General features: G+C 30.4%; 3 protein-coding genes across 3 annotated transcripts; 2 read left to right on the forward strand and 1 right to left on the reverse strand.

Annotated features, from left to right (window-relative positions):
* The first annotated feature begins 1417 nt into the window (after positions 1-1417).
* On the forward strand, positions 1418-6170 carry LOC145102428 (S-adenosyl-L-methionine-dependent methyltransferases superfamily protein). The gene is made up of 13 exons (XM_079039822.1): positions 1418-1547; positions 2719-2819; positions 2971-3032; positions 3142-3192; positions 3304-3330; positions 3423-3527; positions 3608-3715; positions 4039-4110; positions 4245-4295; positions 4456-4518; positions 4732-4856; positions 4953-5088; positions 5216-6170. Exons 2-13 carry the CDS (start codon positions 2729-2731, stop codon positions 5900-5902), a joined length of 1578 nt encoding a protein of 525 aa, XP_078895948.1. The 5' UTR covers positions 1418-1547; positions 2719-2728; the 3' UTR covers positions 5903-6170.
* Positions 6171-10527: 4357 nt separating this feature from the next.
* On the forward strand, positions 10528-12783 carry LOC145102429 (GCIP-interacting family protein). Its single transcript, XM_079039824.1, has 6 exons — positions 10528-10730; positions 11337-11487; positions 11587-11765; positions 11865-12105; positions 12199-12335; positions 12426-12783. The coding sequence occupies exons 2-6, from the start codon at positions 11364-11366 to the stop codon at positions 12651-12653; spliced, it is 909 nt and encodes a 302-aa protein (XP_078895950.1). The 5' UTR covers positions 10528-10730; positions 11337-11363; the 3' UTR covers positions 12654-12783.
* Positions 12784-13708: 925 nt separating this feature from the next.
* On the reverse strand, positions 13709-15086 carry LOC145102430 (SKP1-like protein 1A). The gene is made up of 2 exons (XM_079039825.1): positions 14664-15086; positions 13709-14093 (listed from the first exon to the last, which is right to left on the reverse strand). Exons 1-2 carry the CDS (start codon positions 14958-14960, stop codon positions 13920-13922), a joined length of 471 nt encoding a protein of 156 aa, XP_078895951.1. The 5' UTR covers positions 14961-15086; the 3' UTR covers positions 13709-13919.
* Positions 15087-16268: the final 1182 nt, after the last annotated feature.

Below are 16268 nucleotides of genomic sequence, written 5' to 3' on the forward strand. Positions count from 1 at the left end.
CCTCTGTTCGTGTTTCTTTTTTCATTTCCAGGGATTAAATTGATGGTTATGAAAAATGAGGATGTGAGGGTGGTGTTGGTTCAAGGGTAACGGTGGAATCAATTTCACACTTTCTCAGTCAGCAAGTTTTTTTGTGATGAGCGAGTAAGACATTGGGGACCCAATCAGATGCAAAACTCAAGCATATCAACCATATAGAGTTGAGCGAGTCAGACATTTTTGTCTGACCTGACTCAGTTAGATCAAAATCAAACATTACCTAAATTACACGAATGGTCCCTGTGGTTTGGGGTAATTTGCACGTTTGGTCCCTAACTTATTTTTTTAGACAAAATTGCAAAAATGGTCCCCGTGGTTTCTTATTTTATGTGGTTATGGTCAAAACGTTTGAAAAGTTGTAGATGTGGTCCTTTTCAACAAGTTTTATTGTGGTTTTGGTCATTCATCCGTTAAGTTTAATTGGTTAGCTGTTAACTTTTTTAAAATGACAATTTTACCCTCAGAGACCATTTTCGTAGTTTTGTCTTTTACCATACCATAAGGACCATTTTTGCATACATTCTTTTTTATTTTATTGAAGTATTATATATTAATAAATATTATTTTTAATATATAATATTATTATATTAATAAATATTGTTTTATTGGAATAATAATTTATTATAGTTGATTTTTTTTAATTTTTTTTTGTTAGAGTAATTCTTTTTATTGAGTATTTGTTTTTTAATTAATTTTCTTATTTATGTATTTATTTTTTTATACAAAAAAAAAAATTAATGGACCACACATATTTGTATCTCATCACTTTAAACTTGAAACCGCATTTGAGAAATTCAATCTGGGTCCTACAGTCCCCATCCCATTTCTCATCCTTTTCAACTTATATTTTCTTTCCATTTTTAATGACATCGACATCTTCACCATCCATTTCTTTTTTTTCGGACCTTCAACTCCGACGAACCAATACCATAACTCACTATTTCTTCATCGAATTTTCCATCACCACCACAACCCAAATGCATCATAATATTTGCAGGAAAAGAAAATTGATACCAAAAAGAAAAATTAGAGAACCAGATAAATTCAAAGCCATAACTTGAAATACATATCAAAACCTGGAACTCTATTAATAACATTTTAAGTTTTAACTCATCAAATAGTGTGTTTTTTATATTATTGGTCTCCATTTTTGATACTTTTAGTTTTTAGTAAATTTAAATTTTTATATTTAATATTTTAAACAATAAAATTCTATAAAACGACAATGTGTTTTTTTTTTTTTATATAAAATCTAGACTTTTTTTAAACAAAATAGTTTATTTTAAAAAGATATTTACCAAAAGAAAACAAGTTAAAATGGCCAAATGCCAAATGGTATTAAAAAGAAGTTAACAAAGTAAATTTAAAATGACTGCGATGCTCATGAAGTACGGGGGTGCAACGTGTAACAAGAAAGCAAGTTAATATGGGGTATTAAAAAACCTAAGCCTTCCTAAAACCCTTGAATCAATCACAACATCCAGGTCTAGTTCGAGCAGTCCAACAACGTAAGTTTTCTGAAACCCCAAATTGCGTATGATTGATTTTTGTTATTCATTATGATTTAAGCTCATTCATATGATGTTTCCGTTTCATAGCACACACAAATTTCTGAAATTTCCAGCCACTTAGAGGATGTTTTCCTTATTGATTTATCTCCCAATTGATCGACTATGGTTGTTACTATATCCGTTGCTTCACCGATTTGTTTATGGGATGCTGTGATGAACTCGTTTTCTAGTAAATATGACATAGAATGATGATATTTCGCTTCACAGCCCCTTTTGCCCATGCTACGGAAGTGATAGAAGAAACCCCATACTTTTATAATAGATTTTTATTTCGTTTTAATTTGGTTAAATTATGAGTTTTTATGAAAGCAGATTTGATTTTGATGGATAATTTCTTCTTCCTAAAATTTCTTGTTAAGTCTCGCTCCCTCCACATATGATTTTGATCGGGAGTTTGATAAATTACAACTATCTTTTGTATATATGAAGAAACTAAAGTTACAATATATTGAACAAATAATTTTGTTTATTAAAAAACACAGCAAGTAAACAGAAGAAAATATAAAGAGTTTCACAGTTCAACTTCAAGCTTTCCCATATTGCATGCATACTTTGGTTCTCCTAATTCTTGGTTGGAAAAGTTCAATCTTATCTTATGCAACCCAATTCATAAAAGATCATGATTCCAAATGATAAACAATGAAAAAGATGAAAGATTTAATTTTAAAGTTTTTGTTCTTATACCAATTTTTGTAGCTTGGGAAACAGGTTTCAAAATGAAAGCTCAATAATCTTTGGTTACAAATACATGGTATTCCATTGAAGTAAAATCAACAAGAAGTAATGTATATGTCAATTAAGGTGTAAAACATTTATTTTGGAATTTCATTGTTCCTAATTGGAGAAGGAATGGAATCGTTCATTCCACCGGAGTGAAAATCTCTGTTTGTTTTGTCCGATGGAATGGAATGGCTCGTTTATTCCTTCCATTTTGTTAACTTAACTTTTCATTACTTAGCCAGATAGTGTTGTTTTTTTCTTCATTTTATCATGAAAAGTTGCAACATAACCTATTTTTAATTAGGTAATTTTAAATGACACAAATATATATATTGTTATGATTTTAATATATTATAAAAATTCATTCTGAATATCTTTTTTATAACAGTGATTTGTGAATGGCATCTGATGCATCAGAGAGTATTGGGCAAAAGCCAAAGATACAAATATATTCTACACCAAATAATGAAGTCACCACTTTTTGGAAAGGTATTTTTCTGGATAAACTATATTTAATTATCATTTGAGAAAATACAACACATGTGGACAAATGGAAGGAAAAAATAAACAAGGGCAAACTTGTAAAAAGTTATTATTAAGTCAGAAAGAAACAAGCTAAATTTTGAAGTGTATTTCACAGAAAAATATGAAAGGGATGCTAAGAAATATTGGGATGTCTTCTACAAACGTCATCAAGATCGGGTTAGTTTTTCTTTCCCTTTTTACCCTTGAATACAAACCTTCATATACCTTCAATGGTTGCTGTTAGATTCTTCTAGAACTTAATACTGTAACCTTTTTTTTTCATCAGTTTTTCAAGGATAGACATTACTTGGATAAAGAATGGGGCCACTTTTTCTCTGTGAGTTTACAAAGTATTTACTTACCACTTATTATAAATTCAGATTTCAACTTTTGAAGAAAATGTAAGCATCTCAATTTCATTAGTCTGAAACATCTCTTGCTATTTCAGGAAGCAGAGGAAAAGGTTATTCTTGAGGTATAAATAATTTCATTGCTATATTTTCTTTTTACAAAAATGGTTTTAATAAATATATTTACAATCTCAACTCATGTTTTAATGATTTATAGGTTGGATGTGGTGCTGGAAACACTATCTTTCCTTTAGCTGCTACCTACCCTGGTATATTTATTCATGCTTGTGACTTTTCACCTCGTGCAGTTGAGTTAGTTAAGGTAAAAATATATTATATAAAATATATTTTATAAATTTTGTTACCCTTTTGCATGATGTTTCATATGCTTAATTGCTACAGGCACATAAAGACTTTAAAAAAGAAAAGATAAATGCATTTGCATGTGATTTGACTAGTGAAGACTTGGTCAAACATATACCTCCATCTTCTGTTGATATTGTAACAATGGTATTGCAAGATTTTATCATGTAAAGTTTATAATAAGTACAAAAGCAGTTTCTTGATGTTTTTAAATTGTCAATGTTACCCGATTTTGATCACATACTTTCACCATTTTATCGATTTAGCCACTGAACAATTATTATAATAATAGTCATAAAAAAGTAATCCGATGACTAACTTGTTAAAATGGTGAAAGTATCTTGTGTGTGTGTGTGTGTTTTAAGAATATTTTGGTCTTTAATAAAATTGGGTAACTTGTAAAAATGTGTTTTTTGTAATTTGTACATGTCATTAATATCATTAAAGTGATTGACTGACTTCTTAAGCAGATATTTGTCTTATCCGCAGTATCACCTGAGAAGATGCCTCTGGTATTGAAAAACATCAAAAAGATTATAAAGGTAATAATATAAATTTCATGTTTTTTTTATTTTTTATAGGGTAAAATACAAAACCTATGGAAATGCTTTGGCTTTTATTAAAAATTTATAATAAAGTTCAATGACCTAAAATTTTAAATAATTCTTATATCCAGCCAAATGCTTATGTCTTATTCCGTGATTATGCTACAGGAGATCTTGCTCAGGTTAGCATTTTTCTTTTACTCCTTTCACTGTTTCTGTAAGACTTTTTTTATTTAATTTTTAATTTAATAATAATAATAATTGACTATTAGAGAAAAGTAAGCTGTTATTTCTTGCAGTTAACCCTAAATTTATTTTAATATCATGCTGTTTTATTGGCAGGAAAGGCTTATTTCTAAGGATCAGAAAATCAGTGAGAATTTTTTTGTCAGAGGTGATGGAACTGTAAGTGGAAAATCCAAAAATAATAATTTTAAAAAAATACACAATTGTATTATTTGTGATTGCTCTTTAAATAGTCAAAACATGCATAATGTTTACTAAATCGGTGGAAATGGTAAAAGTACAAGTGCTTTTTACTATTTTACCCTTTTGATTTTTAGTCTTGTACCTTTTGTTGTTCTTATAACTTTTTTTTTATTGCATCTTATGTTTCAGCGTGCATTCTATTTTTCTGAGGAATTCTTGACAAATTTGTTTCAAGAAAACGGGTTCCAAATCGAAGAATGCGGTTTGTGTTGCAAGCAAGTAGAAAATCGTTCACGTGAGATAGTAATGAATCGGTAAGTAATATAATAATATTAAAAAGTTTATAGTTTTATTTAATTAAATTTTTTATTCATATATAAATGAAGAAAAAAATCATTTATTATTGTTAGGCGTTGGGTCCAAGCTGCCTTTCGTTTAGATGACAAAATCCCTAAAATTTCAAAGGAGACTGAAGAGGGATTTGATATCGATATTTCTGAAGGATTTGCTTTTGAAATGTTTGGGATTTCTTCACCAAAGGATGAGGTTAGGGTTTAAAAAATCCACCCAATTATAGCAATGTGATCCAATTACAAAGCAACATGTTTCAAAGTTTCAACTTACAACACAAATAAATGAAAGTATGTTGTTAATTTATTTATTTTTGTAATAGATTACGGAGTACAAGTTACGAGATTGGAACTTTAAAATCAAACTACTTTCAAAAGAATTCCAACACACATGCAAATCAACGGGCTTAATGTTATGGGAATCCGCGCAACTCATGGCCTCCATTCTTGCCTCAAACCAAAATATTGTTTCCGAGAAAACAATATTAGAACTCGGGTCTGGTTCTGGCGGGATCTGTTCCATGATCGCCGCCAGAACCGCCCGTCTTGTTGTCCCCACAGACGGGGACAACAAAACCCTCGAGCTTCTTCAAGAAAACGTCACTTCGAATCTTGAAGAATCTTTAATTTCAAAGCTAAAAATCAAGAAACTAGAATGGGGTAACGAAGAGCATATAGAATCCGTGAAAAAAGTGAGTGGCGAAAAGGGTTTTGATGTTGTTATTGGTACGGATGTGACATATGTTGTGGAAGCAATTATGCCATTGTTTAAAACTGCAAAAGAGTTGATTTCAATTGATGGAGTGCTCATATTGTGTCATGTTTTTCGGAGAGTTGATGAAGGGTGTATACTTTCGGCTGCTTCTTGTTTTGGTTTTCGGTTGGTTGATAGATGGCCAAATGGTATGTTGAATGGAAGCCCAATTATTGAGGATTGGTTTGAGGGTAGAATCGGAAAAGAGGATGTTGAAAATACGGCGTTAAATATCATGTACTTCCATGCCAAGTAATATTATTATACTAGAGTGGACACTTATTTTTCTAGGGTTATTTTGAGTGCGAGGAAAAGGGTATTTACGTCTTTTGCATAACTGATTTAATATGATCTTGTTTTGTCTTTCTGAATAGGACACACAAGTCTTTTGTGTATTGTTGGTTTTGTTATCTTTTTTTGTGACGATAAATTTGTAAAAGATAATCGTTTTTTTTTTTTTTATATGGAGACATGTATTCAAGTATAAATACTGAAAGCGGATAATCTTTTTATTGTTTTGATGATGTGATTGTTTTGTTTTTTTGATGATATAAAAAATATTATGTCTCATTGATGCTAGTCTCCTGTTCAATGCATAACAAATGTTGTTGGTTTTTTTATTTTTCCTTTCTTGATGATAAATCTCCTTTACCAAATATAATACATATACAAATATTTCTTATGTTTATTTGTTTTGTTCTAACTGTATAGATATTTGCTTGGAATAAATCAATCTATCTATTTAACAATTAGAAGATTAACAAATTAAAAGTATATAAACTTTTATACCCATTTAAGATGTTTAAACTTTAAAGATGAAAGCTATGTCTGCTAAATATCTTACAAAAATGTATTAAACAACCGATTTTAGACAATATAACACAATAGTGATAGCCAATGTTTATTTTTATTTATTTTAGATAACAAATAACAAGTTGGTATGTCCATTAAAATATCGTTAGTATGTGGTCATTATTTATTTTTTCCTATAATTTGGCGTTTAAATGAACGAAATCATAAGTAGATTGTTATTTCTTGTGAATTGCTAGAGTGAAATTAAGGTAGCGTTATTTACACAAAAAAAAAAAAATGTTTAGTTCACTAGCGCAGGTGCACGTATTTTTCATTGGAGAGGTCTTGAGTTTGTGCCTCTTTTTCACCATTCTTTGTATATATATATTTTTTAAATAAAATGTTATCATTATATTTCACATCAACAAAGATGTCTGATCAACATGATCCTGATAAAAAAAATTAGACAAAATTACATAAATAGTCCCTATGGTTTGCCAAAAGTCATAGAGTCAGTCCCTGCTAATTTTTTTTTGACGAACATGGTCCCTGTGGTTTCCAAAACTTGCATCAATGGCCCTTTTTGCTGACGCCGTTACTGTTCATCTGTTAGTATAAGGGTATTTTGGTCTTTTCAAGTAGCAGAGACTGGGTTTGTAACTATGGGTAAACCATAGGGACCATTTATGTATTTTTTTTCTATATTTTATGTTTATGAGTTTGTGACTTTTCCACCCATTTACTTTTTAAAATATCACTTTGAACCCTTCACTTTGAACTTTGAAAAATTTTACTTTCACCCCTCTATTTTCTAAATTTTCGTGTTTAACCCCGTATTATATATAATTTGTTTTTTATTAATAAATTTTGTTCGCTAACCTAAAAAAACTATTTTTACGTGTTTATTTTCATATATTTGTCGGTATAATTCAAGGTGATCAACGTTTCGACTATAATTGAGAACTTTCTTTCGTTATTTTTTTTAAAGTTACACGGTTTTTTTTATAAAATTGTCGGTTTAAATTCGAGCTTATTTTTCAACGTAGTTTTTTTTTGAACTTTATGTACGCTTCCTAAAAAAAACTAACCTAAAAAAACTATTTTTACGTGTTTATTTTCATATATTTGTCGGTATAATTCAAGGTGATCAACGTTTCGACTATAATTTAGAACTTTCTTTCGTTATTTTATTTAAAGTTACACGTTTTTTTTTTTTTTTTTATAAAATTGTCGTTTAAATTCGAGCTTATTTTTCAACGTAGTTTTTTTTTTTAAATTTTATGTACGTTTCCTACGTATGAGACGGGTCATGTATAATAACTTTCGTTTGTTAATTTTAAAAAATATATTATATTCGAAATTGTCTATGTTTTGATGTATTTTTTATACATTTTGTGCTTAATTTTATATACATTCCTACGTATCATTCGGGTCATATATAATAACTTTCGTTTGTTAGCTTAAAAAAATGTAGTATATTCGAGTTTATCTATGTTTCGACCTAACTTTTGTTTCATGTTTTTTACGTATCAATATAGATTCGAGTTCGTCTATATTTCGACGTAATTTTTTTTTATGTTTCATGCTTATTTTTATGTACGTGTTTTTTTCATTCATGTTTTTTACGTCGAAATGCAACTTTTATGACTATAATCACCAAAATTCAACTTACAAAATTCAAGCTTATAATTACGCTTTTATCTATTATATGTGAACAAACTTATACGTAGAAACATACATAAAATAAGCACCAAAACGTTTTGCGAAACATATTTTTTTTAACGTTTTCGTGCTTTATTTTCTGTACGTTTCCTACTTATGACTAGGGTCACATATTATATATTTTTTATTGTTTAAACTTTCGTTCGTTAACTTAAAAAATTTTTACTTATTTTTATGCACGTGCTGATATAAATTTGAGTTTTTCTTTTTCTTTATTTTTTATGTTTTGGTGCTTATTTTATATATGTTCCTGCGTATAAGTTTGTTTACATATAATAGATAAAAGCGTAATTATAAGCTTGAATTTTGTAAGTTGAATTTTGGTGATTATAGTCATAAAAGTTGCATTTCGACGTAAAAAACATGAATTAAAAAAACACGTACATAAAAATAAGCATGAAACATAAAAAAAAAATTACGTCGAAATATAGACGAACTCGAATCTATATTGATACGTAAAAAACATGAAACAAAAGTTAGGTCGAAACATAGACAAACTCGAATATACTACATTTTTTTAAGCTAACAAACGAAATTTATTATATATGACCCGAATGATACGTAGGAATGTATATAAAATTAAGCACAAAATGTATAAAAAATACATCAAAACATAGACAATCTCGAATATAATATATTTTTTAAAATTAACAAACGAAAGTTAGTATATATGATCCGTCTCATACGTAGGAAACGTACATAAAGTTTAAAAAAAAAACTACGTCGAAAAATAAGCTCGAATTTAAACCGACAATTTTATAAAAAAAAACCGTGTAACTTTAAAAAAAATAACGAAAGAAAGTTCTAAATTATAGTCGAAACGTTGATCACCTTGAATTATACCGACAAATATATGAAAATAAACACGTAAAAATAGTTTTTTTAGGTTAGCGAACAAAAGTTATTAATAAAAAACAAATTATATATAATACGGGGTTAAACAAGAAAATTTAGAAAATAGAGGGGTAAAAGTAAAATTTTTCAAAGTTCAAAGTGATATTTTAAAAAGTAAATGGGTGGAAAAGTCACAAACTCATAAACATAAAAATATAGAAAAAATACATAAATGGTCCCTATGGTTTACCCATAGTCACAAACTCAGTCCCTGCTACTTGAAAAGACCAAAATACCCTTACACTAACGGATGAACAGTAACGGCATCAGCAAAAAGGTCCATTGATGCAAGTTTTGGAAACCATAAGGACCATGTTCATCAAAAAAAATTAGCAGGGACTGACTTTGTGACTTTTGACAAACCATAGGGACCATTTTTGTAATTTTGTCAAAAAATTATAAAATACTTTGCCTAAAAATGTTGAAGTAACTAAAAAGAATTTAGTTTGGGTAAAACGATTTTTTTGTTTGCAAACCTAAAAGTTTTTTCTAAGGTATTTACTTTACACACCGTTCCCGAGTTTATCAAAAGAAAAGAAAAGAAGAGAAAAGAAAGTCACGAAAGAAAAGAAGAGAAATAAAAGAAAAACAAAATTTTGTTTTGTGTTCCCGAGTCAGTGGCGGAGCCAGGGTCAAAGTAAAGGGGTATCCCAAAAAAATTTCGGATGGCCCAATTTTATTTTGGGTACTTTGGTTTTAAACCTAAATCTTAATCGAATCCTTAGATAAGCTAAAGCCATGTTATATAAACATGAAGTTGAAGTATCTTTTGATACTTGAATAGATGTGGAAATCAAAGTAGATATCAAATGAAACATGGTTAATATAATAGACGAAATTGGCTAAATTTACATGTGTTTGGCGATATGGGATAGAATAGCTGGGAAAATAAATTTACATGTGTTTGGCGATGTGTTTGATCCTTAGACCTCTACTTCAATATACTAGTGCCTTATCCAGCGGACCACATGTTTGTTTGGGTTTATAAGTGAAGGGAAACATATATATACACTATATAAAACGAAATTTTGCTAAAAAGAATTACACTACCGAAATTTTTTTGAGGGGTATCCCGGGCTACCCCGGGCTCTTCATTGGATCCGCCCATGTCCCGAGTTGGAGAGAAGTGGAAGAAAAATTAATCATTTTCTTCTTTCCTTTCAAATCTTCCCAAATCGGAAGAAAAAATAGGAGGGAAAGTGATTTTTTCATTTCCCTCCACTTTCTTCCTTTAATGAAACTCGAAAACACCAATTTTTTTTATTTTTTTCTCATTTCCATCCATTTATTTTCCTTTCTCTTGTTAAGTTGAACTCTGGGAACAAAAAAAATGCAAATCGGTGGAAAAGATAGATACTAGAAAGTTGAATAAATTAATTAGATAAAATTAGTAAAATAAAAATAAATGTAAAAACTCAACTTAAGGTTTTTGTTGCAAATGCAATAAAAATAAAATATGAATTGAAGGAAATTTATGAACCCTAACTTGAACCGGAATTATCGATACCGGTCCTAATACATCCAGATAAATCCTGATTCCTGAAAATGATTCAGTTTCCCTGAGTCCGCGTAAGAACCAATCACATAAATCCCTTCGATTCGCTACTTTAAACAACTACAAATATCTCCCGTCGAGGGTTTGCGTCTCTCCATCTTCATCGGATCGATCTTCGCAGGTAATTTTCATTAGATTCCCAAATTTCATAACATAAATGCATGTAAATTTTGGTATATGTTTACGTTATGCCAAAATCTATATATCAAATTAGAGTCTTGCACAAACACTTTGCGATTATGTTAATCTAGGGTTTCTACTAAACTATTATTTAGGGCTTTTTTTTTTTGGTTAAATTTCGAGAATAGCCACTGCCTATGTATTCGTAAGCTTAAAGATTATGCTGACTCGTTGCTTATAGTGAAGCGACGGTTGTCCAATTTGCCTATGATTGCGCTAATTTTTTGGATTTTTTTGTGTTATCCACGTAAACATGGATTTGTTTCTGGCAGTTGAGTGAGGTTTCTGGTTCCTTTGAGTAAGTGATTATGTTAGTTTCTTGGTTATAATATCAGTTCTTAATTCATATGCATTGCACAGTGTTATGTAATGTCTACTTATTGTTATACATGTTCTTATATTTGGTATAATTGCATAGATATAGCTTTATGATCCAATGAGAGAAGAAAATATGAACTTTGTTGTAAACAAACTTGAAATAATTTCTCTATTCTCTTTCCATTACTGAAAACACAGTTTCTTGAAGGTTTATGTTGTTCTTTTTCAGCATCTGCAGTAACATATAGTCAAAAATATGACTGGGGAAAGAGCATTACATCCAGATTGCAGAAATTCTTCAAACCCATACCATGAATGTAGTGAATTTTGCTACAAAGTTATTGCTGAAGCCAAGAAACTTGCTAGTATAAGTGAACCAGGTTAGCAATTTTCTCTTGACTATATTTTCTTTTTACTTTTTTTTTTTAATGCTCAATTCTTCTTAACATTTCTTGACTAATTGCTATGAATGAACTCAGCTGGCTTGCAAGCTGCTCAACCAACATCTGTTCAAACTAAGGTTCCTGATAATGACCAAAGTGACCCTGATGATAATCCAAGTGATGATGACAACAATGCCCCTGATGATCAACCCCAAGTGGACTTCACTAAGCTTACAGGGAAACAAAAGAAATTATTCGAATTAAGGCTAAAGATGGTATGCAAAAATCAAAATACAACAACATAGTACACTTTCTATCATTCTTTTTCTTTTGGTTATATAATTATGTTGTTGTTTTTTTTTTTGCAAATGTAGAATGAAGCAAGGAAAGCCAATCAAACTGCCATGGTGGCAGAAAAGAAAAGAATGGAAGCTCCACAAGAATCCAGAGGAATTTCTAAACAGAAGTGGATTGAAGAGAGGAAGAAAAAGATTGGAAAACTTCTTGATTCAAATGGATTAGATATGTCAAAAGCTTACATGTTAGATACACAACAAATGGCAGAAACAAAGTACAAAAAATGGGAGAAAGATCCTGCTCCAGCTGGCTGGGATGGTATATAAAACTAAAAAATCACATTTTTCATTTATTACTCACAAACAAATATAAAATATTTAATTATTTATTATTTTATTTCTTTCTCAACAGTGTTTAATCAGAAAACTTTATATGATGCATACAAGAAACGGACTAAAAAAATGGATGTTGATCTTGAAGAATACAATAAAATGAAAGAAGCAGATCCAGAATTCTATCGTGAAGCTTCAAGTCTACAATATGGAAAGGTAAGTTTCTTTTCTTCTTTGAAATATTGATATAAATTTGATATTTTTTTAAAAGTAGAATGGTGTAATAACAAGTGTTTTTTTGAACAGGCACCGAAAATTTCAGAGGATAAGATTGAAAGAATGGTGAAGGAGTTGAAGGATAGAGATGAGAAGAAGAACACATTTAGTAGAAGAAGAAGGTTTCATGAAGAGAAGGATATTGACTCCATTAATGATAGAAATGAGCATTTTAATAAGAAGATTGAACGTGCTTTTGGAAGATATACACTTGAGATCAAGAACAATCTTGAGAGAGGAACTGCTTTGCCTGATTAAAATGTGCTTTCAATCTTGTTTTGATATGTAACAATACGTAAAATTGCTCACTTTGTTTTCTGTGTTTCATCTGGTTTTGGATTTAGTTTGAACAAGCTTTAATTTTTAATGAATTTAAAAGTTAGTGACATGTGATTTTTCCTAACTTTTTAAATATTAGTTTTGTGTATAAATGTTATATATATTGCTTAATAACTTACTAAACTTGTGCTCTTGTATTTTTTTTTTATATGCTAAAACCGAATTTTGGAACTCTACTTTTACTAGGAAAAGTTCGAAAACTCATATAAACAAACTTGAAACTTGATATTTTGATTAGTTTTTACAATTTTTTGGTGTTAGACTGGTGAAAGAACATTATATATTGCTTAATAACTTGTTAAATTCGTTTATGTTGTTTATACAAAGTTTAAAAGGAATTTCAAAATTATGCCTTTATGTAGAACAATTCAAATTTTCACAAATTTTATAAACAATTTAACTCCTAGTTTTTACACTTTACATTTAGGTTGGTACACAATGGTCTAGTGTTGTTTACATAGGTTAAGAATATTTATAACAATTCTGAAATTCATTAAAAGTTGCAGCTTGTTTGTCTATAAGTCTTCATCAAACCATGAAGGTTCCATGAAGTGAAGGATATTTTGAATGAGGTATTAGTTGCTAAAAGTGCTATTCCTGATTTCCAGTATATGTATGTATCTACCAAAAACACCTTCAACCTTCTTACTGAATTGCACATTTGGGTGTGTATGAATTAGGTCAGTATACAATGGTCTAGTGTTGTTTATATAGAATTTCAAATTTCATTAAACTACTTCGAACATTGTTTTTTTCCTTAGTTTTTTTGTTTGTGTTATCTAATGTTACATTCATCAAAACTTGCACCTTGTTTGTTTATACATTGTCATCATGAAGAGAATGATATTGAAAAGATGGTGAAGTAGTAGCTAAAAGGACAATGACCATACGTGTAGGTGTGAATAGATGTGACAAAAATTGCAACTTTTGTCCTATCCACAAAATGCAACCTAAACACAACACCAAAAACCATGGAAAGAAAAAGCATCCCACCATAAAAATTAAGAAACCAAGTTTCATATCCTCCAAACAAAGTGGCAGAAAGAAAGATAAGACAAGAAAAACAGCAGAATTCAAACAGACCACATTAAGGATGTTCTGAATCTTTTCTAAACAAAAGCAAAAAGAACCCAACCCAACGTTATATACTACTTTTACTACTACCATTCATTATTATTAAAATTATTACTCAAATGCCCATGCATTCTCTCTACGAACCTCTTCCTCTTCTTCAGGGGTGAAATCATTCTTGATGTTGAATGTTTTGCGGATCTCTTCAGGTGTCTTTCCCTTTATCATGTCTGCAACTGTTTGGCATGTCAGATCCAACAAGCTCTTTATGTTCAGATAGTTAGCAGCCTGAAAAAAAAAACAATTCACAAACAAAAAAGACTATAAACTCAGTAGACTCCAACCAAAGATTTCTTGAAAAAAGAGGAAGGAAACAAAATAAGACCAAAAAATTGGTGATACATGATTACAATCTAATATGAACTTTGATATTAACAAAGAAAAATCAAATAACTACTCCGTATTAGTTAATACCACTTTCCTCAATTTTAACTATTAACATCCTTTTCAGGGTGTCATGTATAACAAGAACCAACAATAACATCTCTAAATATCTATATATGATCCAAATACGTTTAGATATCTTCAGAAAAAAACATTAATCAGTAACCTAGTTACCTAGGCATGTTACCACACAAGCATCAAAGAGTATGACCTAAAATATTCACAAAACTTGAGGAATCCGATAATAATATCCGCGAATTCGTCGAATAAACACGCAATTTTTTTAGACACCGATCACGTACCACAATCGCGAAATAACAACATCAATCGTGATTTTTAACGCGTATAAACTCGATCGTTTTTGTCAAAATAAATCAATTAGATTATGCGAGGAGAAAGTAGAGATAAGCGAACCAAAATGAGATCGAATAGAGTCCCCTGATCCACTTTAACAAACTCGGCATCAAACGATTTCAGATCGTCCTCAGCTGCCTTATCGTCGGTCTTCGGTGTCTCCACATGCTTCTTACAGTACTCAATAACCTTTGACAGGATCTTGCTTGTGACGTTGGGAAGAGGGATACTAGTGTCGGCACAGTCATCTTCAATCATATGCTTAATCGTCTGTGACTCCAACGCCACCGCTTCTTCAACCTCGAAGGTTTCTCCATCGGAACTTTTCAAAACAATGACCTTAGATGATGAAGACATGGTGTATTGATCGGCCGGAATTCAGAAAGCCTGGGAAATTTTGGGGATGAAGGAAACCCTAACCCTAGAAACGGATAGAATTTGATGGCGAGAAGGCCGATGGGTAACAATTGATGTGCCCCCGCTTACCACTGCTTGAATTATATATGCGACTTCGGACGTCTCTTGGGCCCCAAGCTGTATGTTTATGTGCATAAATAACCCCTGTACTTTTATTCTCTTTGCAAAAAGGTTATTTATATCTAATAAATTACGGGTTTAGTCCCTGAACTACTCCTTAATCAACGGTCTTAGTTCATTGACTTTGTTTATGTTCTGTTGCATATAAGATTATATACATTCGGTTTAGAAAATTGATGGAATTGTTTTTTCTCTATAACTTTTGTTATATAAGTACTTTATTAATAATATTAATATTTGTTTATTAAATAAAAGGTTGTTACAAACTTTTAAGTGTTAACTTGTTCAATAAAATTATAAATTAATTACTTTAGATATATCTTTCTCGGATGTTATGTATAATTTCCTATTATATAATTGGTCATTTTTAAGAATACATCATATTTTTGAAAAAAAAAAAACATTTGGAGACATTAATTTTTGAACAAATAAATAAAACGATAAAATATTATGTTAGTGCAATATTTAATCTTCGACGGATCCTTCGAAGGTGATTGATATATCTTAGAGACTTGTTATAACTGAAAGAAAGCTAAGGGTCAGCCATTGTTGGGTTACGAGGGATCAAAAACACCATAAATGCATACATGAGAAGCAATAAAAACAATAACCTCATAAACCGGACATAGATCTATGTTCAATCAATCGATTGCAACTAAAACATAACGAGAAGGAAACTAGAATACATACATTTATAGTCGTTGAAACATTCGTAGATCTTGATTGAATAATGAGTGCTAAGAGCCCAATGGAGAGCTCCTCTTTCGTAGTCGCACCCAAGGAATGGACCAACAACATTTGACTTCACGCTATGGACAAACACCTTGAATGCGACAAACCGAAATCCAAAATCGAAGGCTATGTGTTGCGTAGAAACCCTACACACCACATAGGCGACTTAGGTTTAGGGTTTCGGGATTGAGTTGGTTCTGTTGAATACTAGGGTTTTTTCTAGAGAGAAAACCATCATCACATCTGGCCTAGGACCCCTATATTGATATGGAAGGATTAAAACCCTTAAAGAATAATTATTTGGTCACATAATAATTAATAATATATTTGGTAATTATCTAAGTTTCATATTCATTTATCTAGAACCTTATAGATCACTATATTTCATTTAATTAA

This window comes from Lactuca serriola, chromosome 4, assembly GCF_051521515.1.
Source record: "Lactuca serriola cultivar US96UC23 chromosome 4, Lser_US96UC23_V15, whole genome shotgun sequence".
Taxonomy (NCBI): domain Eukaryota; kingdom Viridiplantae; phylum Streptophyta; class Magnoliopsida; order Asterales; family Asteraceae; genus Lactuca; species Lactuca serriola.